This window comes from Sus scrofa, chromosome 8, assembly GCF_000003025.6.
Source record: "Sus scrofa isolate TJ Tabasco breed Duroc chromosome 8, Sscrofa11.1, whole genome shotgun sequence".
In the NCBI taxonomy this organism is placed as follows: Eukaryota; Metazoa; Chordata; class Mammalia; order Artiodactyla; family Suidae; genus Sus; species Sus scrofa.
In genome coordinates, this window is record NC_010450.4 from 118,812,994 (window position 1) to 118,839,481 (window position 26,488).

The 26,488-nt window shown below is 36.7% G+C and overlaps 1 protein-coding gene across 1 annotated transcript in view; it reads right to left on the reverse strand.

The window, feature by feature from the left end:
• The window catches only part of BANK1 (B-cell scaffold protein with ankyrin repeats 1), a 300,622-nt gene continuing 275,492 nt past the window's right edge, over positions 1,359-26,488 (reverse strand). The window contains 6 exon segments of the mRNA XM_021101719.1: positions 1,359-2,945; positions 3,206-3,269; positions 4,534-4,589; positions 5,746-5,775; positions 18,049-18,112; positions 22,715-22,893. Coding sequence (XP_020957378.1) covers positions 3,210-3,269; positions 4,534-4,589; positions 5,746-5,775; positions 18,049-18,112; positions 22,715-22,893 — 389 coding nt within the window. The 3' untranslated portion in view covers positions 1,359-2,945; positions 3,206-3,209.

Here is a 26,488-nt window from a genome sequence, read left to right on the forward strand (position 1 = left end):
GGAGACTGACCTGAGAAAATATTCATGAGGTTGATATCAGAGAATGTTCTGCCTATGTTCTCTTCCAGGAGCTTGATGGTGTCTCGTCTTATGTTTAAATCCTGAAGCCATTTTGGGTTTACTTTTTTTGGTGTGTGGTGTGAGGGTGTGTTTCAGTTTCATTGATTTACATGCAGCTGTCCAGGTTTCCCAGCAATGCTTGCTGAAAAACTGTCTTTTTCCCATTTTATATTCTTGCCTCCTTTGTCAAAGATTAATTGACTGTAGGTGTCTGCATTTAGTTCTGGACTCTCTATTCTGTTCCATTGGTCTGTATGTCTGTTTTGGTATCAGTACCACACTGTCTTGATGACTGTGGCTTTGTAATATTGCCTGAAGTCTGGGAGAGTTATGCCTCCTGCTTGGTTTTTGTTCCTCAGGATTGCTTTGGCAATTCTGGGTCTTTAGAAGTTCCATATAAATTTTTGGATTGTTTATTCTAGTTCTGTGAAAAAATGTCATGGGAAATTTGATAAGGATTGCATTGAATCTGTAGATTGCTTTGGGTAGTATAGCCATTGTTACAATACTAATTTTTCCAGCCCAGGAGCATGGAATACCTTTCCATTTCTTTACATCTTCTTTAATTTCCTTGATTAATGTTTTATAGTTCTCAGTGTATAAGTCCTTTACCTCCTTGGTCAGGTGTATTCTCAGGTATTTGATTTTTTGGGGTGCACTTTTAAAAGGTATTGTATTTTGTATTACTTTTTGAATGTTTCATTGTTAGCATACAGAAATACAACTGATTTCTGAATGTTAATCTGGTATCCTGCTACTATGTTGAATTTGTTGATCAGTTCGAGTAGTTTTGGGGTTGAGTCCTTAGAGTTTTCTATATATAGTATCATGTCATCTGCATACAGTGACAGTTTTACCTCTTCTCTTCATATTTGGATGCTTTTTATTTCTTTTCTTTGTCTGATTGCTGTGGCTAGGACTTCCAGTACTATGTTGAATAACAGTGGTGAGAGTGGGCATCCTTGTCTTGTTCCAGATTTTAGTGGGAAGGCTTTCAGCTTTTTTCCATTGAGTGTTACATTTGTTGTGGGTTTGTCATAAATGGCTTTGATTATATTAAGGTATGTTCCCTCTGTACCCACTTTGGTAGGAGTTTTGATCATGAATGGATGTTGGACTTTGTCAAATGCTTTCTCTGCATCTATTGAAATAGCCCAATTCACAAGGACAGTGTTTAAAGGTCCTGACTTTAGATCTCTTTCTATATTAAAGAACTGAATAACATGAATGCTTTATCTCCCACTTCAACCCTGAATTGAGGCTCAGGTAAGAAGTGATCTAACTGCTTTGCAATTAGAAATGTTGACATTTTACCTTTTATTGGATTTCACATTTTAATACGAATAAAGTCAACAGCAGAATTGTAGGCACCAGCCTCAGGCCAGTATAGAAATTCTTACTTTAGAGATAATAGACACATTTGCATTTTATACTAGAAAATTATAGAAAAGCAGTCAATTTTCTATTGTTTTTTCTTGACTCTTGGGGTGAGATGATCCACAGAGATGGGGGCTCAGTATGGAAAGGCATTCCATTTCTTGAAAGCTTAGATGTGAAGCTATGGACTGAATTTCTAAATTTCATAATCAAAAAGCACCTTCTAGTAGGGATTGATCAGACTACTGATATTTAAAAAATATTATTTTTAAAACTTAAGCTTGGGAGTGTAAATAGTAATGAGAAACTATGGGCAATGTTTTTCAGAATCACTTTAAATATATATCTCTACCAATCACTGTTTAGAGGCTAGAAAAAAATCATTTGTATGTTTATGGGCCCTATACAGTGAAATTAATCAAGTTTAACTTTTAAAAAATTGGTCGAATTTTCTCTATAAACTAGTAAGCAGAGGATTTAACGGTTAATTCTCATTCATTTATTTTTAAAAGTCAGACATAGCTTTAAAAATTCATTTTATTTGTAGCAACTATGGGTAGAAATCAGAATCTTAAAACCACATTTTCTTCTAAGCTAGTAAATTGTTTCTGAGAAATAGGTGGGTGAAATTGTAAACTTTTTAATAGAGAAAGTAGGTTGGAAATGTATATTATTATTTTTTTTTTTGGCTTTTTAGGGCCACACCTGCGGCATATGGAAGTTTCCAGGCTAGGGGTTGATTCAGAGCTGTAGCTGCGAGCCTACAACACAGCCACAGCAACACCAGATCTGAGTCATGTCTGCGACCTACACCACAGCTCACAGCAACGCTAGATCCTTAACCCACTGAGAGAAGCCAGGGATCAAACCCGCATCCTCATGGATCCTAGTTGGATTTGTTTCCGCTGAACCACAATGAGAACTCCCAGAAATGTATATTAATTTGAGACACAGAAAAATTTAAAAATAATGTTCTCAAGGTTATAAGCAAACAGGCTCTTAAAAAGGGAAGGTTGCTGCAAGCATAATGTGACAATAATAATTAGAGCTTTGAATGGGAGAAGTTTAGAAAACAGACCATCCACCTGAAAACTCAATATAAATGAAACAAATTGTATCTTTATGGATATTCACAAATGGAGGAGGAGTGAACTATTAAGGTTAGCCCCTTAAACAAGCCCAATAACTTTGCTTCAGAGCATTTAAATCCTCTGCTCTTGTTTCCTTTAATTTTAAAAATGAGAAATAGCTGCTTCAGTGGCAAAGTGTATTGTAAAATATTAGAATTTTCAAATAATGCAATTGCTCTACAGCATTCAATTTTAATCTTATATACTCATCTGAAGCAGGTATAATGGCAATAAATTGTGGCAATAACAAAGTCTGAAATCCAGAAGTGTGCTTCTATTTGCATAGCATGATTTTAGTCTTGTAGACAGCAGGCAGTCCAAATGTAAGCTTGTTTTACCCAAAAGTGTCTGCAGATTCTTGAGTTTCAGGATAATAATCTGAAAATAAGACCACAGGAAATGTATTATTGAATAATTGATCATCAACTGAAATTGATTAGCTAGCATAAAATCATGCCATCCATAAACCTTTCTAAGGAACAATCACCTTTAGCTTGAAAAATACACTATCCTTTCACAAGAAGGCGATGAAATATTTAAAGTATTCTGTTTGCTAGAAAAATGATTCCTCCAAGTTTCTAGTAAGGCTGCTTTAGGTTTTCTAAAAAAATCTAGCTGTTAAGTAGCTGATATTTTACCTCTTTAGTGATCTTTCCTGTAACAGAAACCAAATTCCTTTTCAGCCTGGAATCGAGCAGGAAGCTAAGGGGGAAAAAAAAAAAAGAGAGATACAGAGTTATTAGCATTTATCCATTTAATCCATTTTTAGGCTGAACAAAGAAATATGATAAAGTCATAGCTGTCTTTCACAGTCAGAAAAACAGCTTTGTAGAGGCAACTGGCAAGACAATCCCCCATCTTAAAAGGAAAGAATAATCATAAAGCTTGATGACATCAGAGTCCTCGAGTTCAAATTTTACTTCCTTTTTAAGAGAGAATAGCCTAAGCATCAGAAATTCGTATTCTTTTCATCTTATCCAAAATCTTGCTCTTGAAAAAAAATTGCTATGGTTGGGTAGTCTTTCAGATCTTGTGAAAGGAACTCTGTTGGACAAAAATTATTTTCATAAACTTCTGAGCTAGATCTTACTTCAGTTCTGCTACAGCCAATGAGCCTCCTGTGTCTGTAGACCCCTTAGTCTATACCTCATTGGTGGGCCACAGAATGATCCAGAAATGCAAATATTTCAAGCATTTCTTAAGGGTGAATGACTTTTATGGTTATAGATGATTTATTCAAAACATAAGAGAGCTTTAAGGGTTATTAGAATTTGGTAAACTAAAACGGTTTGGTTCACAATAAAAACTTGCCAGAGGCCATAATTCTGGATTTTAGCAAGAAATTCAGCTACCATATGATCCTGGATAATAGTGCAAATTTCCTACATCATGTAGGTAGATAGTTGGAATAAACATGATTTTTATGAAGAAAATTTTGTGTCTGGGACATCATTAGTGTTGTCTTGAACTGGTCTTGGCTTTTCATTACTGCTTTTTTTAGTGTTATTTTTAGCTTCTCTTTAGCAGTTTATTTTCAGTTAATGCTACAATGTGAATTAATGTATATTTATATGAAAAATATTTTGGCATTATATTTTTTTCTATAACCAGACCTTAAGGACTGTATAAATTTGTGGTTCAAATAGACTCATTACATTCCTTGTGCTAAAGATGTGTTTATAACTCCTCAAAGTTTTATTTAGTCTGTACATGCTGAATTGGGCCACACTTTGGCCTTAGTTCCTTTTTCCTTTGAGTTCTTTCTTTGCTTTTTTTCTGAATAGTTAAATTCTTTAAATTATGGCTTACGGATTTTGCACACAAATGCTTATGTAACCAATTTTGTTCATATTTGTTGGAGTGTTTCAAAGCAAAGTCAGGATGGAAGGTTTTCATCTTCCTTCTCAACAAAGAAGCTCTTTTTCTTTTTTGCATTTTATAAAAAATGAAGGTAAATATAACCTACCTTATTGCCAAAGGGTATGTTATGTAACGTATTTTCATTGTGGGCACTTTCGTTACCTAGAAATACAAATTGTTATTATCTCTTCATTCATTCACATGTTTGATAATTCTTTTATTCACTATATGTGTGTGTGTGTGTGTGTGTGTGTGTGTAGTGTGTATATAAGGAAAAAAAGATAGAGTTAGCATTTATCCATTTAATCCATATATATACACACTACACACACACACACACACACACACACACACACACACACACACAACACACACAGAATAGGATATGGGTAAAGAGAAAACATACTACAGAGATAACAGGGCATACTGAAAAGGTACCCTTGGCGAGTATGTATTCATTTTTCCTACCTCTAACAGACTGACCAGAGTAGGATATGGAGACATTGCTTCAGCTCAGAAATAACCCAGCACCTTTGAATAACAACCTCCACTTGATTACGCTGCCTTCTTCTTTTTCTCTTCCCCATTTACCAGGATCAGGCAATTGCAGGACACTTTTTTACAAAATTTGTTCCTACTACTCCACTCTGGCCCATGCCACTTTCTGCCTTTATCACAAGTCTCTCACTTTCTATTCCAGCCACACAACTTGATCCTATTAGTGTTCCATTCTCATGATCAGTGCTGTGCTTCGGTCTGGAGGCAGTGCTTCTAGCTTACTGCACAGCCACCCACCCCTATCCCTAGCTGGCCTGCAGCTGCTCTCTACCTTCCCAACCTTCTATAGCCATTTCTCCCCCATCACACTGAAGTGAACCTCTCAGTTAGTAAGTGTTATTCCAATTTCATTTGCTCTGTCAACATCTCCTACTTATCAAGCATTAGCTCCATTTACATAAACCATCATCAGTCTTTACAGCAATCCCCCATGACATAATTCTTATCTACGTTTTACACTTGAAGGAGCTGAGGCTTAAAGAATTTAAGTGAACTGCCAAAAGTCACAGCTAGTAAGCTGTGAAGAGCCAGGTCAGATTTCAAAGCTCGTTCTTCTTTTACTGTATCATAACACCTCCAGCATTGCTGTTCTAGAATCCCTCACATTTACTTTGGACGCCAAGTGGTTTTGCATATAAATATGAAATCTATGAGATTTTACACCGACCAGCCGGATCATATTAGGTTTACGTTAACATTAAAGTTGGTTTACTCTGAGACTTGTTTTAGTTTTAAATCTTTCAATAAACATCAAACTTACCATTTGGATGGTGCACAATGGTGAGTTTATCTAGAAGACAAAAAAAGCACATTCTACTGAGTTATTCTCAATATTTTTCTTAAGCTCGTTTCTTATCTGACTACCTCTTGCCTTCGAGGTGACTATGGAGTTTCACAATCTGATTTTAAAATCTCCAGCCACTAAGGGCGAAACTATGTCTTTTATTATTTTTGTCTTTTTTTCCTTCCCATGCTTGTCCTACGGTATTATGATTTTAGATATATTTGACACTTAACAAAAGTTTTGCATTCTGCTTTGATATTCTTTTAGCCTGAGCTATTCATTTTTTAAAAATTAACCTAATTCAGAACTAATTACATGAGTGCAATTCAAACATTTGTAAGTGTATAGGTTGAAGATTTTTGACAAATCTATACAACCTTTACACATCACCATCGTTAGCATAGAGAACATTTCATCTTCACAGAAAACCCTCTTATAGAACCTTAACTCAGTTCTCATCCCACCATTACCCCTAGGGGCCCCTGAGCTGATTTCTACCTCTATAGATTAGTTTTAGCTGGAAGTCCAGATAAATGGGATCTTACAGCAGATATTCTTCTGGGTTGTATCTTTCACTCAGCATAACCTCATTTTAACTCCTAATATAGGTAACTCTCATTTCCTCTTTTTCCATGAACATTTTTGCCATGGGCTTCTCAATTTTATTAATTATCTTAAATAACTTTTTGGTTTTGTTAGTTTTATCTATTGTTTATCTCTTTCATTTTTCATTGAGTATTGATCTTATTGTTTTTCCCTCTTAGTCCTTTGGATTCAGATTTGCTTTTCATTTCATAGTTTCCTAAGGTGGCAACTTAGATCACTGATCTTAAATTTTTCATCTTTTCTACTGTCACGTTTATAGCCATATTCTCCCCTCTAAGTACTGTTTTGATTGCATTCTGCAATTTTATAATGTTTATAATCTTATTTTCATTATGATTCATGCTGAAGTATTTTCTTGTGGTTTCTTATTTGACCCATGGGTCATTTTGAAATGTATATAATTCTTAACTATTTTGAGAAATGTTTTCTAATTTTTTAATTAAATTCAAATTTTTTTAAATGTCAATCTTTCTAAATTTATTGAAATGGTTTGATACTCTAGCATGTGTTCTATCTTGGTGAACCTTATGTGTATACCTTAAACAAACATATAATCTGAATTTTTTGGACGTCCTGTTTTGTGTCAACTAGGTTAAGTGTGTTGATGGCATGGTTTAGTTCTTCTATAATGTTACTTAATTTTTCTATTTGTATTTCTGAGTACCATCAATTTTTGCTTCTTAATTTTTAATAAATCTCAAATATATATTTATAATATAAAGTACACAAATATTTAGGATTTTTATATCTTCCTAGTGAACCACCCTTTTATCATTTTATAATATCCTCTTTTATCTCTTGTAATACTCTGTATTAAAATTCATCTCGTCCTGTATTAAAACAGTCATGTCAGCTTTCTTTCTTTTTCTTTCTTTTTTTTTTTTTTTGGCTCCTCAGGGCTGCACTCTTGGAATATGTAAGTTCCCAGGCTAGGGTCAAATGAGAGCTATAGCTGCTGGCCTACACCACAGCCACAGTAACACGGGATCCGAGCTGGGTCTGTGACCTACACCACAGTGCAGGGCAATGCCAGATCATTAAGCCACTGAGCAGGACCAGAGATCGAACCTACATCTTCATGGATATCAGTTGGGTTCATTATCACTAAGCCACAATGGGAACTCCCATGTCAGCTTTCTTATATTTACTGTTGGTAGATTACTTATCTACTATCTTTACTTTCCACCGGTTTCATATTTAGAAATGCATGTTTTCTAGATAGCACAAAATTGGGTATTCAGTATCAAGTCAGAAAATGCCTACCTTTTAAATGATTATTTAATCTATTTACATTAAACGTAACTATTGATATGACTTAGTTTAATGCCAATATCTTGTTCTTGTTTTTTTAATGACAATATTTTATTTATTTATTTTTTAAAATGATTTTTATTTTTTCCATCATAGCTGGTTTACAGTGTTCTGTCAATTTTCTACTATACAGCAAAGTGACCCAGTCACACATACATATATATACATTCTTTTTTTCACATTATCATGCTCCATCATAAGTGACTAGATATAGTCCCCAGTGCTATACAGCAGGATCTCATTGCTTATGCATTCCAAAGGCAATAGTTTGCATCTATTAACCCCGGATTCCCAGTCCATCCCACTTCCTCCCCCACTCCTTGGCAACCACAAGTCTGTTCTCCATGTCCATGATTTTATTTTCTATGGAAAGGTTATTGTGCCATATATTAGATTTCAGATATAGGTGATATCATATGGTATTTGTCTTTCTTTTTCTCACTTAATTTCATTTAGTGTGAGGGTCTCTAGTTCCATCCATGTTGCTGCAAATGGCATTATTTTGTGTTTTTTTATGGCTGAGTAGTATTCCATTGTATATATATTCCACATCTTCTTAATCCATTCATCTGTCGATGGACATTTAGGTTGTTTCCATGTCTTGGCTATTGTGAATAGTGCTGCAGTGAACATAAAGGTGCATGTGTCTTTTTCAAGGAAAGTTTTGTCTGGATATATGCCCATGAGTGGGATTGCTGGGTCATATGGTAGTTCTATATTTAGTTTTCTGAGGTACCTCCATACTGTTTTCCATAGTGGTTGTTCCAGTTTACATTCCCACCAACAGGGTAGAAGGGTTCCCTTTTCTCCACACCCTCTCCAGCATTTGTTATTTGTGTATTTATTAATGATGGCCATTCTGACTGGTGGGAGATGGTACCTCATAGTGGATTTGTTTGATTTGCATTTCTATAATAATCAGTGATGTTGAGCATTTTTTCATGTGCTTGTTGGCTGTCTGTATATCTTCTTTGGAGATAAGTCTATTCATGTCTTTTGTCCATTTTTCCATTGGGTTGTTGGCTTTTTTGTCATTAAGTTGTATAAGTTGTTTGTATATTTTAGAGATTAAGCCCTTGTCAGTTGCATCACTTGAAACTATTTTTTCCCATTCTCTAAGTTGTTTTTTTGTTTTATTATGGTTTCCTTTGCTGTGCAAAAGCTTGTTGGTTTGAGTTTTGCTTTTATTTATCCCACTGGTTTGTTTTTGCTTTTATTTCTATTGCTTTGGGAGACTGACCTGAGAAAACATTTGATGTAAGAGAATGTTTTGCTTGTGTTCTCTTCTAGGAGTTTTATGGTGTCTTGTCTTATGTTTAAATCCTAAGCCATTTTGGGTTTACTTTTGTGTATGGTGTGTGTGTGTGTTCCAGTTTCACTGATTTGCATGCAGCTGTCCAGTTTTCCTGGCACCACTTGCTGAAAAGATTGTCTTTTTCCCATTTTATATTCTTGCTTGCTTTGTCAAAGATTAATTGACTGTAGGTGTCTGCATTTAGTTCTGGACTCTCTATTCTGTTCCATTGGTCTGTATGTCTGTTTTGGCACCAGTATCACACTGTCTTGATGACTGTGGCTTTGTAATATTGCCTGAAGTCTGGGAGAGTTATGCCTCCTGCTTGGTTTTTGTTCCTCAGGATTGCTTTGGCAATTTGGGTCTTTAGAGGTTCCATATAAATTTTTGGATTGTTTATTCTAGTTCTGTGAAAAATGTCATGGGAAATTTGATAGGGATTGCATTGAATCTGTAGATTGCTTTGGGTAGTATGGCCGTTTTTACAATTTTAATTTTTCCAGCCCAGGCGCATGGAATATCTTTCCATTTCTTTGAATCCTTTTAATTTCCTTGATTAATGTTTTATAGGTCTCAGCATATAAGTCTTTCACCTCCTTGGTCAGGTGTATTCCCAGGTATTTAATTTTTTTGGGTGTTATTTTAAAAGGTACTCTATTTTTACATTCCTTTTCTAATATTTCATTGTTACTACACAGAAATGCAGCTGATTTCTGAATGTTAATCTGGTATCCTGCTGCTTTGCTGAATTCGTTGATCAGTTTGAATAGTTCTTGTGTTGAGTCCTAAGGGTTTTCTATATATAGTATCATGTCATCTGCTAATAGTGACACCTTTACCTCTTATCTTCCTATTTGGATACCTTTTATTTCTTTTGTCTGATTTCTGTGGTTAGGACTTCAAATACTATATTGAATAACAGAGTGGGAATCCTTGTCTTGTTCCAGATTTTAGTGGGAAGGCTTTCAGCTTTTCTCCATTGAGTATTGTATTTGCTGTGGGTTTGTCATAAATGGCTTCTATTATGTTAAGGTATGTTCCCTTTATACCACTTAACCAGAGTTTTGATCATGAATGGATGTTGGACTTTGTCAAATGCTTTTTCTGCATCTATTGAGATGATCATGTGGTTTTTGACTTTTATTTTGTTAATGTAGTATATGATGTTGATTCATTTGCATATGTTGAACCATCCTTGTAAACCTTGAATGAATCCCACTTGGCTGTGGTCTATGATCTTTTTGTATGTTGTTGTATACAGTTGGCTAGTATTTTGTTCAGAATTTTTGCATCTATATTTATCAAAGATACTGGCCTATAATTTTCTTTTTTGGTAGTATCATTGTCTGGCTTTGGTATTAGGGTGATGGTGGGGTCATAGAATGACTTTGGGAGTGTTCCTTCTTCTTCAACCTTTTGGAAAAGCTTAGGAGGATGGATATAAGTTCGTTCCTCTTTGTATGTTGGTAGAATTTGCCTGTGAAGCCATCTGGTCCTGGGCTTTTATTTGTAGGGAGTATTTTTATTACATATTCAATTTCATTTCTAGTGATCAGTCTGTTTAGTTGATCTCTTTCTTCTTGGTTCAGTTTTGGTGGGCTGTAAGTCTCCAGAAAGTTGTCCATTTCTTCTAGGTTGTCAATTTGTTGGCATATAAATGTTCATAGTATTCTCTTATGGTATTTTGTATTTATGCAGCATCTGTTGTGATTCCTCCTTTTTCATTTCTTATTTTATTTGAATTTTTTTCTCTCCTTTTCTCGGTGAGTCTGGCCAGAGGTTTCTCAATTTTGTTTACCTTTTTGAAGAACCAGCTCTTAGTTTTATTGATTTTTTTCTATTGTTTTTTTGAATCTCTATTTTATTGATTTCCCCTCTGATCTTTATGATTTCCTTCCTTTTGCTGACTTTAGGTTTTGTTTGTTCTTCTTTTTCTAATTCATTTAGGTGGAGGGTTAAGTTGTCGATTTGAGATTTTTCTTCTCTTTTGAGGAAGGTCTGTATCACTATGAATTTCCCTCTGAGCACTGCTTTTGTGGAATCCCACAGATTTTGAGTGGTTGTGTCTTCATTATTATTTGTCTCAAGGTATTTTTTAATTTCCTTCTTGATTTCCTCCTTGACCCATTGGTTTCTTAGTAGCATGTTATTTAGTCTCCATGTAGTTAGTTTTTTCTCATTTCTTTCCCATGGTTTATTTCTAGTTTCATGCCATTGTGGTCAGAGAAGATACTTGAAATACTTTCTATACTCTTTTGTTGCAGTTAGTTTTGAGCCCCAGTTTGTGATCAATCCTTGAGAATGTTCCATGTGCACTTGAGAAGAATGTATATTCTGATTTTTTTGGATATAATATCTTGAAAATGTCCATTAATCTAACTTTTCTATTGTGTCATTTAGGATCTCTGTTGTCTTACTGATTTTCTGTCTAGAGGATCTGTCCATTGATGTGAGTGGAGTGTTAAAGTCTCCTACCATTATTGAATTCCCATCAATTTTTCCTTTTATATCTGTTAGTATTTGTTGTAGGTATCTGGGTACTCCTATATTAGGGGCATATATATTGATGATTGTAATATCCTCTCCTGGTATGGATCCTTTCACCATTAAATAGTGTCCTTCTTTGTCTTTATGGCCTTCATTTTAAAGTCTATTTTGCCTGATAAGAATATGGCAACTCCTGCTTCCCTGTCTTGTCCATTGGCATGACATATCTTTTCCCATCTGCTCACTTTCAATCTATATGTGTCCTTTGCCCTAAGGTGAGTCTCTTGTAGACAGCAGATTGTAGGTTTTTGCCTTTTTATCCAATCTGCCACTCTGTGTCTTTTGACTGGAGCATTCAGTCCATTGACATTTAAGGTAATTATTGATAAATATGTATTTATTGTCATTTTAAACCTTGTTTTTCTGATGATTCTATGCTTATCCTTTGTTCCTTTGTTTTTTTGGTTGAATGACTTCTACTTATTTTATGCTCGTGTACATTTGTTTCTGGTTTTTGTGAATGTAATGTTTGGTTTTGATTTGTGGTTGCCCTGTTTTTTAAGTATGTTAACCCCTTCCTATATCTGCTTGCCTTAGCCTGATAGTCTTATAGGCTCAAACACATTATTTTTTTTTAAAAAGAGTCTATATTTTCTTATTTTCCTTCTCCACATTCTATGATTTTGAAGTCCTTTTTTAACATCTTTTTTTTTTTCTTTTAGTTCTGTATGCTGGCTTAATTGTGATGTCTTTCATCCTAGTTCTTCCTCTTCTTTAATTTAGAGAAGCCCTTTCTGTATTTCTTTTAGAATGGGTTTAGTATTGCTGTACTCTTTTAGCTTTTGTTTGTTGGAGAAATTCTTAATTTCCCCTTCTATTTTAAATGATGTTCTTGTCGGGTAGAGTAATCTAAGCTGTAAATTTTTTCCTTTTAGAATTTGAATATATCTTGCCACTCTCTTCTGGCCTGTAGTGTTTCTGTGGAGAAATCAGCCAATGGTGTTCCCTTATAATTAATGCTTTGTTTTTCTCTTGCTGCCATTAGAATTCTCTCTTTTACTTTTGCCATTTTTATTATAATATGTCTTGGTGTGGGCCTATTTGGGTTCAACTTGTTTGGGGCTCTCTGTGCTTCCTGTATCTTGATCTCTGTTTCCTTTAGATTTGGAAAGTTGTCAGCCATAATTTCTTCAAATATATTTTCAATCCTCTTTTCTTTTTCTTTTCCTTCTGGAATTCCTATTATGCATAGATTTACCTGTGTTATATTATCTAATAGAACTCTTATATTGCTTTTGTGTATTTTCATTTGGTTTTCTGTCTGCTGTCCCGATTGCATGATTTCCATTATTCTATTTTCCAAGTCACTAATTCATTCATCTGCATTATTCATTCTGCCCTTTTGTGCCCTTAGCTCAGTTTGCCTCTCATAGAATAGAATCAACTGAAAAATGACTTGTCTAATTTTTCTATGTTCGCCCTTATATTTTTTAGTTCCTTTCTAAATTAATGTGCAAAACTGTTTATATTTGCTCTTAATTCCTTGATATTCAGCCTTAATTTCTTTAGTATTTTCAATACCTCTCTTTTGAACTCAGTGATTATCAGACTGCAGAGGTCTGTATCATTGTTGACTGCTTTAGGTGAATTCTCCTGTTCTTTTAACTGGGAAAGATTCCCAAGCTCCTTCATCTTGCTTATGTTTTTCTTTTTCTGTGAGTTTAGGGAAGCCAAACTGAAGTCTTGGAAGGCTACTTCTATGCAAGAGCACCCCTCTGTATTTTGTGGGGGGTTACTATTTATTTTTGGCATGGGAGTTTGGATATTTGCTGTCTTATTCTTTGGTGCAAACAGGCTGTAATCCCCAGGGTGCTGAGTGTTGTTCCAGGGAGAATGAGGCAATGGGTAGGGGTAGTAGTCAGTGCCTGGTTGCTGGGCTCTTAACAGTATCAAAGACTTGCAGAAAGGTGGTACAGACTACTCCTGGTTGCATGGCCCTGAGAAGTGGTAATGAGCCTTAGGTCAATTTAAGAGGTGCCCAGGGCATTTGGTAGTGTCAGCGACAGGGTGAGTTCCCAGGGGAGTGAGAGCAACACCAAGTAGTGTTCAGTTGCAATGCACTCCTATGTGGTGCCCTCTGAGGTGATTGGGGCTCTAGGTGGTGCCTGTTCAGGGACCCCTAGTGGTAGTGGGCCACTGGAGTCAGTGATAGCTATGGTTGTTTGCCCCTGCCACCTGTAGACCATGCAAGAAGCACCCCATCCCACTTATCCCACACAGGAGGTGCTGCCATGGTGCTCCTAGGTGCAGGGTCCTTGGAAATGATGGTGATCAAGCATGTGGGTGCTGCCCAGAGCATTTGGTAGTGGCAGCAGCAGGGCGGGTATGTTCCCAGGAGAATGAGAGCAACAAGTGGTATTCAGTCTCAATGCCCTCCTCTGTGTTGCCCTCTGAGGTAATTGGGGCTGCAAGTGGTGCCTGCTCATGGACCCCTAGTGGTGGCCTGCCACGCCCACCTCTGGAGTCAGAGATAACTGCAGTGGTTTGTCCCAGCTACCTATAGACCATGTAAGAAACACTCCATCCCACTTAGCCCAGGCAGGAGTTGCTGTACAGACTGCTCCTGGTTGCAGGGTCTTGGGAAGGGACAATGATCAAGCATCTGGGCACTGCCTGGAGCATTTGGGCGCTGCCTGGAGCATTTGGCATTGGTAGCAGCAGGGTGGGTATGTTCCCAGGGGAGTGAAAGCAACAACAGGTGGTACTTGGTTGCAGTGCCCTGTTTTGCTGATCTCCAAGGTGACTGGTGTCACAGGTGTAGACTATTCACAGACCCCTAGTGGTGGTAGGCCATGCCTCCCTCTGGTTTCTGAGATGACTACTTTGGTTTGTCCCTGCCATCTATAGACCATGTTGCACTTAGCCCTCTGCTGCCCAGCCACCCATAGCCTGTACAGGAAGCACCCAGTCTCCCATAGCCTGAGGCTTTTTGCTACCTGTAGCCTGAGCCAGAGGCGTCCCACACTCTGAGAGCCCATGCGTGGGCAAGGAAATCGCTATGACAGTCTGCTCCGTCTCCTCATACCCTCTCCAACAATGGCACCTTGCTTTCCTGTGGGCCCAGACCTCCTGTGGGGTTCCCTCGGCTATGGTGTTTTACTCCCCAGTCCGTAGCTCACTGCTTTCCAGCCTGTGGCACACTACTCCTTAACTCCTCAGGGTGTCTCCACATAGCTAACCCTAGTCTTCTCCTGGAACTGACCTCCAGAGCCTGAGACTCAGTGCCCAGCCCCTGCCTGAGTGTCTCAGGCTGTGCTGCCCAGGGTGGTGGTGCAGATGATCTATGCAGCTCTCACTCTACTTTGCCCTCCTCACTCCAGCTGCCGCACTTTGCTCAGTGACTTTGAGGTCCCTCCATATCAGCTGATCACGTGGTTGTTTAGGTGGCTTCCCAGGGTGTGGGTTCCTTTTCTCTTTCACAGCTCCTTCTCAGGAATGCTAATCCCATCCTGATTCCTTTTCTCTCTCTCTCTTTTTCTTTTGTTTTACCCTGTTATGTTGAGAGTTTTTTGCCCTTTTTGGAAGTTCGAGTTCTGCCAGCATTCAGTAGATGTTCTGGGCAAATTGTTTTACATGTAGATGTGTTTTTTGATGTATTTGTGGGAGAAGGTGAGCACAACATCTTACTCCTCCACCATCTGGGTCCTTCCCCTGTTCTTGGTTCTTTACTAATTCATTTTATGTTCCTCTTTTGCTACTTTCTTGCTTTATTTTTTTGATGAATCAATAGCTTTTTAGTGCTCCATTTTACTTCCTCTATTAGTTTCCCTGTCTGTCTGTCTCGCTCCTTCTCTATCTATCTATCTATCTATCTATCTATCTATCTACCTACCTACCTATCTATCTATCTGTCTTGATTTTATAACTAAAATATGCATTGCTAACTTAGAGTCTATTTAGAGGTAATAGTGTACCTCCTCATGCTTCGTATCTTACACTTGACACTTCATCTTTCCTACCTTATCCTTTCTTCTTATTTATACCTGATTCTTCATATCCCATACTTGGAGCTTCATCATATAAAAATTTTGCAACCATGTAATCCCATTGATCTGCACTTTCTGTATTTGTATAATTGTTTTCACTTTTTATCTGCACCTTTTGCATTTGCATAATTGTTTTCACTTTTTATCTGCACATTTTATATTTGCATAATTGTTTTCACATCTTTTCCTTCTTCATATGTTGTAATCCCCAACTTAAGTATTTTTATTTTGCTTTAAATAGTTGTCTTTGAAGTAATTTATGAGATGAAAGAAAACAATATTTTTTTACCTATCCGCTTGGTAAACTTTTTAGTGTTCTTTATTTCTTCGTGTGGATCTGGGTTTCTGTTTAATAACCTCTTCATCTTGTATGACATTCTTTAACATTTCTTATAATACAATCTTGTTCTCTTTGAATTCTCTGATTCCAATTATCCAAAAATGTCTATATTTCAACAAATTTTTGAAGAATATTTTCCCTGGATATAAAATTCTAAGAGGTCATTTTTTTATTTTTTCCCTTTAAAGATATGATTACACTTTAGTCTTATACGTTTCTGATAAGAAATTAGTGAATATGGAATATGCTTATCCTTTTCCCTTTATATGTAATGTATCATTTTTCTCTGGCTGCTTTCAAGAATATCTCTTTATCTTGGCTTGAAAGAGTTTGAGTACAAGTTGCACAGATGTAGTTCTCTTAACAGTTATGCTAACTGTAGTTTTTTTAATTTCTTGGAACAGTATTGAGGCAGTTTACATTAAATTTGGGAAGTATTTGACCATTGCTTCTTTTAAAGTGTTTTGCCCCAAACTCATACTTTTCTCCTTTGGGACTTTGAATCACTGGCACGCTAAACAGTGTTTTATTGTCCTACATGCCTCTGAGGTGCCAATCATTTTTAAAGTCTCTCTCTCTCTCTCTCTCTGTTCATCGTATTGGATAATTTACATTGATCTGTCCCTAAGTTCATTAACTCTGACTTTGCTATATCTGCTCTGGTGATAAGCTCTTCTGATAGATTTTTCATTTCTTTTATTATAATTTTAGTTCCTACACATTTCCATTTGGTTCTTTTAGGTAGTTTCAGTTTTTCTGCTGAGATTTAATATTCACTCTTTAAAACCACCATATTTTTTCATTAATTTAAGTATGTTCATAATTTAAAGTCATTGTCTGCTAAGGTCAACAACAGGATCATCTCAGGTTCAGTTTTAATTGATGGCTTTCTTTTTCTTTTCTATAAATTATATTTTAAAATTTGTACTTTCATTTTAAAAAAACATGATTGGGGACAAAAAAGATAATATTTTGTATATTCTGGATTCTATAATATTCCTTTGATGAGTGTAGGTTTTGGTTTTCACAGGCAGTTGAATTCTCTGTGTGTCCTGGAGCTTCTTAGTTTCGCAGATTCTCAGTTTCCTTATTTACAAATTAGGACTGATGCCTATCTTAAAGGGTTATTAATAGAATATTAAGTGTATAGTAAATAGTCTACTACTACTTAATGTACCTTAGTAAAATTATTTACCTATTTTGTAATTTTAGACATTGTTAAAATTTCAGTCTTTTTCTATGTTAGAATGGAAGTCTGCAGAACTCAGCTATTTGTAAATTAGTCTTGTGTTTGTGACCTTAATTATTTCAGAAAGTATGTTTCTGTTTTAGAAAACATTTCTAAGAGACCTTAAAGAATTGTCTATGGAAAAGTAGATAACCCAATAATATAAAAATAAAATGAATTTTAAGATGGTGAATTTTAGCATGAAATACTAGCTAAAAGCTAAGCAATATTATTGAAAATGGAAGAGATGGAAGATTTCAAGCTTTTCTAGTGATTGTTAGTTTTTAATCATTTGTGCAGGGGTGGGTAGTTGGGGCCAGAGTGGTCAAACAGTGAAACATAATTTATTTTCAGTTTTAGAATGTGTTGTTTATCTTTGGAGAAGATTTGCCATCTTAATAATGTTTGGCTTGTGTTAACATTAAAATGAGTGTTTTTCCCACTGCTGGGAGAAAATGTTAATTACTAGTAAGAGGAATCTGCATTGCCAAGAAACATGCTAGCTTCAGGAGAAGGCAACTTGAGAGTTACAGTTTAAAATGATCCATGTATAGACAACTGTGAGAACTGACTATATTGAGAATATGCTACCTTATTAAGAAATGTGAGTTTTTAATAATTTAATACCCTATATAATGGCTCATACAAAAAAAAAAAAAACTGGAGCAGAATTATTTGCAACTTACATAGACATCAAAGAAAAGGAAGTAACTAGCCTTTACTGAAGGTCCATTATGGGCCAGAGAAGGTGAAAAGTATTTTACACACTAACTTGCACAACCTCTTCCAGATATATGTATAATTATTTCTGTTTCACAGACAAGGAATGAGGGTACCAATGTTTAAGACACTTTCCAGTTGAAGCACTCAGAAGTGATGGAGTAGAGATTTGCACTCAGGCTCATTCCACTCCACCATCTTTGCATTTTATGCTTCATCATTTTACTTACTGTCAGATTTTACTTACTGTAGACATTTTCTTCTTCTGGCCTTTTCCCAATAATGCAATCTCGTAGTTGGCGTAGTTTTTCCTTAATGAGAGAACAAACCCAGGAAACGGAAGTCAAGATTTACAAATTTGTCTTGGATCAGAGGAAGACTTCAACTACTATGACCAGTACCCCCATTACTACTTAGTGCTAATTTGGTACTTACAATGTCCTTGATACTTTAACTTACTTAATTCTCACTACTTCATGAAGTGAATAAAAACGTCAAGTCGGAGTTCCTGGCCTGGCTCAGAGGAAATGAGTCTGACTAGTATCCACAAGGATGCAGGTTCGATCCCTGGCCTCGCTCAGCAGGCTAAGGATCTGGTGTTGCTGTGAGCTGTGGTGTAGTTCACATACATGGCTTGGATCTGGCATGGCTGTGGCTGTTGCATAGGCCAGTGGCTACAGCTTTGATTCAACCCCTAGCCTGGGAACCTCCATATGCCATGGGTGTGGCCCTAAAAAGCCAAGAAAACAAAAAAAGTCCTCATTTTATAGATATGCAAAGTGAGGTACAGAGAGATCAAATAACTTTCCCAAATCACACACTTAAAAGTGATAGAGTCAGGTTGGGAACCCAGAGCTCAATTCTTTTGGGAGCTGTTTTTCCAGTCTAACACCTGAGGCATCTACTTTGGCTTCTGGTGTCCAAAAGCAGGAGGGCAACATAACGCTGGTTTGCTGCTGCCTGTCTCCATGGGGCACATTCCTTCTTAGACATTCCTTTGACGAACTAGAGACTTGGGAGCAAATGATGCATAACTGAATTTCCTATCTTAGCTCGTTTGGGAACTTTCTTGGCTTTCCGGGTATTCTACATTGAATACCTATTATCTTTTTAACTGAAAGTTAAAACAAGCTAATGTTTAATAAATCTGCTTTTAGAAGAGAACCTAAGAGTGACCTTTTTCCTAAGGGTTGCCCCTGAAACTTATAAATCACTTTTCCTAAATAGTTTTTTTTCATTTCCTTAAAAATCCTTGCCTATGAATAGAGCAAACACTCTTCTTTAGGGACTCAGCGACTGTGAGCAGGAGTGAGGAGAGCTAAAGACAAGGTTTTCTCAACCATCTCACCTTCAACTTCAGGGATTCTACATGAGTCTACATTATTCTAGAAACACTTCTACTATTAACTCTGGCCATTTCCTCTCTTGTTTTCCTAGGATAATACCTCTGTCAGTAATAACATACCTTCGCAGCTACCTCTGATAATTACTATCCTCAGGTACAGATGAATATTTTTGTAAACTACAAGAGTAATATTGAAAAGTGTATGGGGACATGTGTGTGTGTGTGTGTGTGTGTATGTTGGGAAAACAGAGAACATTCATTTTTTGTTGTTCTGACTTTTGATCAGGCCCTTATGTTAAGGACTGACTGAAAAAACACAGGGAAAAAGCTCTCTTACCATGCTATTTTGGATATGACAGCAAAACCACAAGCAACAAAAGCAAAAATAAACAATTGGGACCACATCAGACTAAAATGTTTCTACACAGCAAAAAGACAAAGGCAAAGACAAAATGCAAAGGCACCCTATAGATTGAGAGAAAATATATGCAAATCATATATCTGATAATGAGTTAATTCTAAAATATATAAAGAACTCATTCAACTCAAGAGCAAAAAACCCAAATAATCTGATTAAAAAATGGGCAGAGTAACTGAATAAACATTTCTCAAAGAAGACATAAAAATGGCCAACAGATACATGAAAAATTCTCAATAATACTAATCCTCAGGGAAATGAAAATCAAAACCATACTGAGATATCACCTCAGAACTTGGAGAATGAGTATCATCAAAAAGACAAGAGGTAAGAGATAATGGGGAAAAGGGAAGCCTTGTGCAGTGTTGGTGGAAATGCATATTGGCATAGCCGTGAGCAAAATCAGTATGAAGTTTCCTCAAAACATTAAAAATAGTACCATCATATGATTCAGCAATCCTACTTCTGGGTATTTATTCAAAGGAAATAAAATCAGGATCTCAAAGAACTATCTGCACATCCATGTTCATCACAGCATTATTCACAATATCCAAGAGGTAGAAACTAAGAATCATTCAACAAGTGACTGGATAAATGGTATATATATATATATATATATATATATATATATATATATATATATATATTATTCAACCATGAGAAAGGAGAAAATCTTGCAATTTGTGACAACATGCATGGATCTTGAGGGCATTATGGAAAGTTAAATCAGATAGGGAAAGACAAAGTGTATGATCACACTTATGTATGAAATCTAAAAAAGCCAAATTCATAGAAACAGAGATTAATGGTGGTTATTGGGTGCTAAGGATTGGAAGAAATGGGGAGATGTTGATGCTGGTCAAAGGGGACAAACTTCCAGTTATAAGACAAAAAAGTTTGGGGAATCTCATGTACTGTATTATTTTATACACATACATATGTACATAATACAGCAACTTGAAAGTTGGTAAGAGAGTTAATATCATGTGTTTTTGTCACAAGAAGTGGTAATTTTGTGACACAATGGGGGTGTTAGATAATGCTATGGTGGTAATAATTTTGCAATATATCAAATCAAGTGTATCAAGTCAACCTGCTGTACACTTTAAATTTACACGTTTTTAAGTCAACTATACCTCAATAAAGCGGGGAAAGAAAGAGAAAAGCTCTGACTGATTCCCCCAACAGTCTTCAGAGTCACAAATTTTGGGCTCTTACAGAAAGCCCTCGTAGAGCTTGTCCTCGCATTTACAGGTCAATTAATTTTTTTTTTGCATTTTGCATAAGTGCTAACCATATTCTTTATCCTGTTATCCTATATATTCAATAAGCCACATGAGTCTCAAAGTAGCTGAGTACAGACCACCTTAAATTCTTTCTAAAACAGTATTGAATATAAATACACAAATAAACTAGAAACAACAAAAGGTTTAATAAAGCAACTAGTAACATCACTTCCAAGAATGTTGTATTACTTTAAGTCGTAAACGCTATTATTGAGGGGGTCTAAGGAAAATGAAGCACAACTGACTTACTTCAACAAAACATATATAACTTATTTTCTAGAATTTCTAGGAATGTGATTTCTAGGTCTGCACTTAAGCACATTTTGCCCATTTTGGGAGACAAGGCTGTTTGATGGTGATGGCAATGGCATGGACTGAGAAGCAAGGCTGTATTTCTAACCATGAACAAGGATCTGTTACAGAACTCCGCCATCAGCATTCTTAGCATTTGTTTGCCAAAACAATTGCCCTTGCTCAACTTGACCAGGACCAGATTCTGCCCTTGCAAAATCTGGACCAGGTCTAGCCACCAAACCTCAATAAGAGCTATCCTTAGAGATCAGTGATTTCTGACAAGGCATGTGGTCTCAGATGTATTGAGGAAGTCCCCTTGCCGAAACGATCTCCTGCCTATATGCCATGTTGCTTGAAACATCATTGTGAATCATTTTTTTGTTGTTTACGAATGTTTCCTGAAGCATTATTTTATTTTATTATTATTATTATTTTGGGGCCACACTCACGGCATATGGAGGTTCCCAGGCTAGGGGTCCAGTTGGAGCTGTAGCCGCCAGCCCATGTTAGCAACGTGGGATCCAAGCTGCGTCTGAGACCTACACCACAGCTCACCTCAATGCCGGATCCCCAACCCACTGAGCAAGGCCAGGGATTGAACCTGCGTCCTCATGGATGCCATTCGGGTTTGTTAACCACTGAGCCACAAAGGGAGCTCCTGAAGCATTATTTTTAAATAAAAGTGACTCCTTGGGAAAGCTGGCATATTAAGCTGTTGATGATTATTTATACTTTGGCCTAATGTAGCTAATGAATTGTGTTTAATCAAACAGTTGCTAGAGACCTGGCTTCCAAAGTACTAGGGCTTCCTGTGATGAGAAGAAAAAAATCTGGTGATATTTTGGGTGACTGGGAAGGCCTACTGGATAGACAGAATACAGTCCTGATATCCTCACTGGGAAAACCCGGGATGTGTATAGTATATTTTGCTTTCATTTTCCTCTCGGAAACCCCTATTCCAATCCCCTCTTGGGATGTAAATCATGTTTATAGAAGACAAGCTTATCTGGAGTTAATACTCTTGTTATAATTCCTCTGTAAATTCTAACACATATGTATATGTGTGTGTATACATATGCAAATACTGAGATACATATTTATATATATGCAGATCCTGACACACACACACACATTCTTTTCCAAAGGTTAAGGGGAGAGAAGATAAACCTTATTAAATTTTACTTAGGACTATTGTCTGATATAGTTTCAGTCATTTTCTTGTTCCCTTTAAGTCTGGCCTACATAATACATTCTTCAGAATTCTGAGCACGTTTCTGTAAAGATGCTTTACCTTAATTTTAGGAATGAGATTCATAAAATATTCACTTCTCTATGAACAGTCTTATAAATTGATTAGGTCTCAGCTCTGATATACTTGGTCTCAGCATTGAGTTCATCAATGATTTGTAAACATGAAATCTGGATATTGTAAGACTTTCACTTGGCAGTTTAAATCTCTAAAAACAAAAGAACAGTTACCTGTATTTCTTGTTAGGACTAAACATTTAAAAACAGGCTAGGAGCTCTGAAAGTGATGGCATGTTCGAGAAGGGATTGGGGTCAGTATTACCTGCTGAATTGTTTCCAGACCAGTCTTTCCCATCTGCCACTGTTTGAATTTCTCCAGGGCTTCATCCATAGAGAGTTTCCCATTCTTGACTTTCTCTTGCAGGAGGATGAGTTCCTCCTGTCCAGCAGCAAGGCAGTTTCTTACGGTGGAAAAGGCTTGACTCTCCATCCGGGCTCTGTCTACATTATGAGGGAAGGATTTTTAACAAGTCAATATATGACAGCTGGAAAAAAAAGCACTCTAAGAAATAAGGAGTTTGAGTATCTTGTTCTAGCTAACCTATGAGCAGTTACAGAATAAATCAGTATAATTGTTTGTTTGTTTTTGCTTTTTTGTTGTTGTTGTTGTTGTTGTTTTAGGACTGCAGGTGTAGCATATGGAAGTTCCCTACACCAGAGCTCATGGCAATGGCAGATCCTTGACCCACTCAGCAGGGCCAGGGATCGAACCCTCATGGTTCTTAGTCAGATTCATTTCTGCTGCGCCATGATGGGAACTCCAATTTCATGTTTTTTTGTGAAGATTACTTTTGACTAGGTACACAAAACATTCAGCATAGGGCTTGCCTATAGTAAGCTAAATAAAAGGTAACACTATTATTTGTGAACTAAAAATGCCACCAGGCTTCTCAGTAAACAAAGGATGTTGCAGTCATCAGCCACTACAGCCATCCTAGACAGTGAGCACTGAGGGACTTTGGGATGCCCGCCATTGAATTCTAGGACTACAGCCACCCCCACCATCCCTGACCCTGAGGAAACTCAGGATGAGAAAACACAGGAGACTGGCCCCGACAGCTGAGATGCATATCAAAGGGATGACTTCAGTGAGTCCAGACTCTTACATCTTCCCATACACAGAAAAGCACTAAATTCATCAAATTGAGAGGTCCAGTTTTCTTTTATTAAATAAAAATAATTTTTGTTGTTCTATGACTGCTTGATCTTTGGTGCAAAAACTGTGTATCCCAGCTCCTCCCAATCCTTTGCCTCTTCAGAGCAGCTTCTCAGAGTTATCTGAGATATGTCTCAGGCCTGAAGCTTTCAGAAATTCTGCCGAATAAAACATAACTCTCAGCTTTTAGGTTGTGCACTTTTTCAGTTGACATATTACTAATAAATATTTATGGAATCAACATAATCTTTCTGGCCTTGAGAAAAAGAGTTCTCAATCAACATCCAAATGTCACAAGAGGTTTAGGATCACTTGACGATTTATTCCTGAAAGATTTGAAATAAATAATTGCTGGATGCTTTGTAATGAACTACCTCCTTTCCAAAAGAGTTTCTTTTGGAGCACGCCATGTATTATTTGCTTGGCACCATCAGAACATTGGATGGTCTGATGTCCCACATGTGGCTGCTGATGCCACACCAGACACTGGCATGAGGTAGAGTGAGAACAAGTCGCAGACCATGGTGAAGTCTGTGTTCTGTTTGTCCACACTGTGCTTAAAGACACATGTGAAGCTGCACGCTTTTAGGGACTCTGTACTCTCCAGGCTACCCCAGTCTCTGTCACTCCTTGTAGTCTCTGGATGACATCACACTTGTACTACCAGCCTGGCTGCAGAACTCATTTGAGTTTGTACCCTCTCATTAACATATTTCTATTAAGTCCAACATGCTTATTGCATTAACTCAGCAGCGACTGGGTAACTCATTGGTGACACACATCTTCATGCATATCAAATATAAATGTGCCCAGAGTCTCCAGGAAGAGAAGAGGTAGTCCTGCCAAGGGGTAGGCAGGTTAGTAGTGAGTAAATTGGTAGAAACTGTTCACTACTGGGAGCTCTTTTTCAAGAAAGAAACAGATCAACTAGACTGTATCTAGACCAGACTGACAAGGATTTGGGAAATGGGGAGCAGATTCAAATTCTATAGTAATAAAGATTCATTGATAGTGTTAGGATTGCTTAGTCTGGAAATGAGAAGTTCAAGTACTTGATGGAAGGTTTTAAGTACTTGAAGGGAACTTGAGCCTTGGGGCGGTCTTGGAATGACTTCTCGTGTTTCTTTCAGTTTTGAGATTCCAACAGGGAATCTTGGAAAAGGGACACACACACACACACACACACACACACACACACACACACACACACACACAGAGGGTTCCTTTCTGTAAAGCTTCACATGCACATAAAACTGCTCCATGGCCAATCATTATGATTTCCACCAGGGCTTTCCTGGCTTGTCTTTTCTCCTCAGAAGTCCTATTCCCTCAGAACTAACAAGATGTCAACAGATTCTATACTCTGAATCTTTTCCTTCAGGGATGGCAGAGCATGAAATCCCAGGGGAACTGGAGAAGCAAAAGTCAGTCATAGGGCTCAGTGGTTCAGCAGCCAAAAGCACAGATAACAATTGAGATCTTGCATCTTATACCATTTGCTTTTTACAGGCCTCCACACTCCAATTCAATTCGTGAGATGCAGTTTGCAGTAGAATTCTATGTGCCGTTCCTGCCAGAGTGTGGAGGTTTAGCACTGTCATTTAACAGCTATGCCATTTAACTAGCACCTCACTTCTGTCATCCATTCGCCTATGTGTGAATCCATTTTTATCTCAAATACCCATGCGGCTGGATTTTCTGCTTTTGTAGACGTTACCTCAAGCAAAGCCTTCCCAGAAAATGGTACCACTTTAGTTTGCTATATATGCAGGTTTAGCTGAATTTAAAAAATAGTGCATTCTTTTAATAAGTCATTTCAATTATCCCTTCATATTTCAAAATTTAGTTGTGAAAATATAAGATGGCTTTTTTTTTTTTTTTTTTTTTGGTGGGGAAAGGGTTTAGTTTTGCACTGTTGCATAGAGAGAACAAAAAAAAATTTAGGAGTAACAGAAGTTCTAGATGGACTGAGCCCTGAAAATGGGTTGTTTACAGGTAGATTAATTTTGCATACATCTGTTTTTTATTATTATCTCACACTAAAATATTAAAACAAATTGTCTTGATAAATTACCATTAGGCATGACTAGTTGCAAAGAAAAATGATTAGGTATTTTACCACCTTTCCTCCTAAGGGCAGACTAATCAAACCAAAACATGCCACCTGTAATTTGTGGAAGGCTGTGAAAAACTGCTTTACCGCATTAGATTACTATTTTATGAGGGGTGGAAGGGTTTTTTCTTTCTCCCCTAATTTTATATTTATTATTAGTTTATTTTCATAAGAGTTAGAATTTTCATTGAAAAGCATTTGTCGGACTGCTAGTTGCTGATACTGCATACTCTTGGTCTCTCATTGTAAATACTTCCAGGCAACCTATAGTTTCTAAAGTTTTAGTTCTTTTTGGATCAGTTTTTCTTTACAAGATTTTCTATTTGATCAAATATTGGTCATATAAACATCAAGGAACCCATGTGGTGAACATATGAATCTCCAGATTAGGAAAGGAAGCAAATTGAGCTTTTCATTAAAATTCTTTCTATTACCGAGTAACTGACTAGAAGAATATTTTTTCCTGAAAATTTGAAAGGTAACAACTTGACTGCCTAACAGTAAGGAATTGAAAATATGACCTATTTACTTAATAAATATTAAGTAATCATTAAAAATAGTAGTAATTTAAATAACCATTTTCAAAACAGAGTGTGCTTATTACATAAGGACAAGTACAAAGTAGGATGCAAAATTGTGTATCTAGTAAAATTTTAACCATATAAATACTATACATATAATAAATGTTTTCTTAGGTCAGTCTCCCAAGGCACAGAAATTAAAGCAAAAATAAACCAATGGTACCTAATCAAAATGACAAGCTTTTG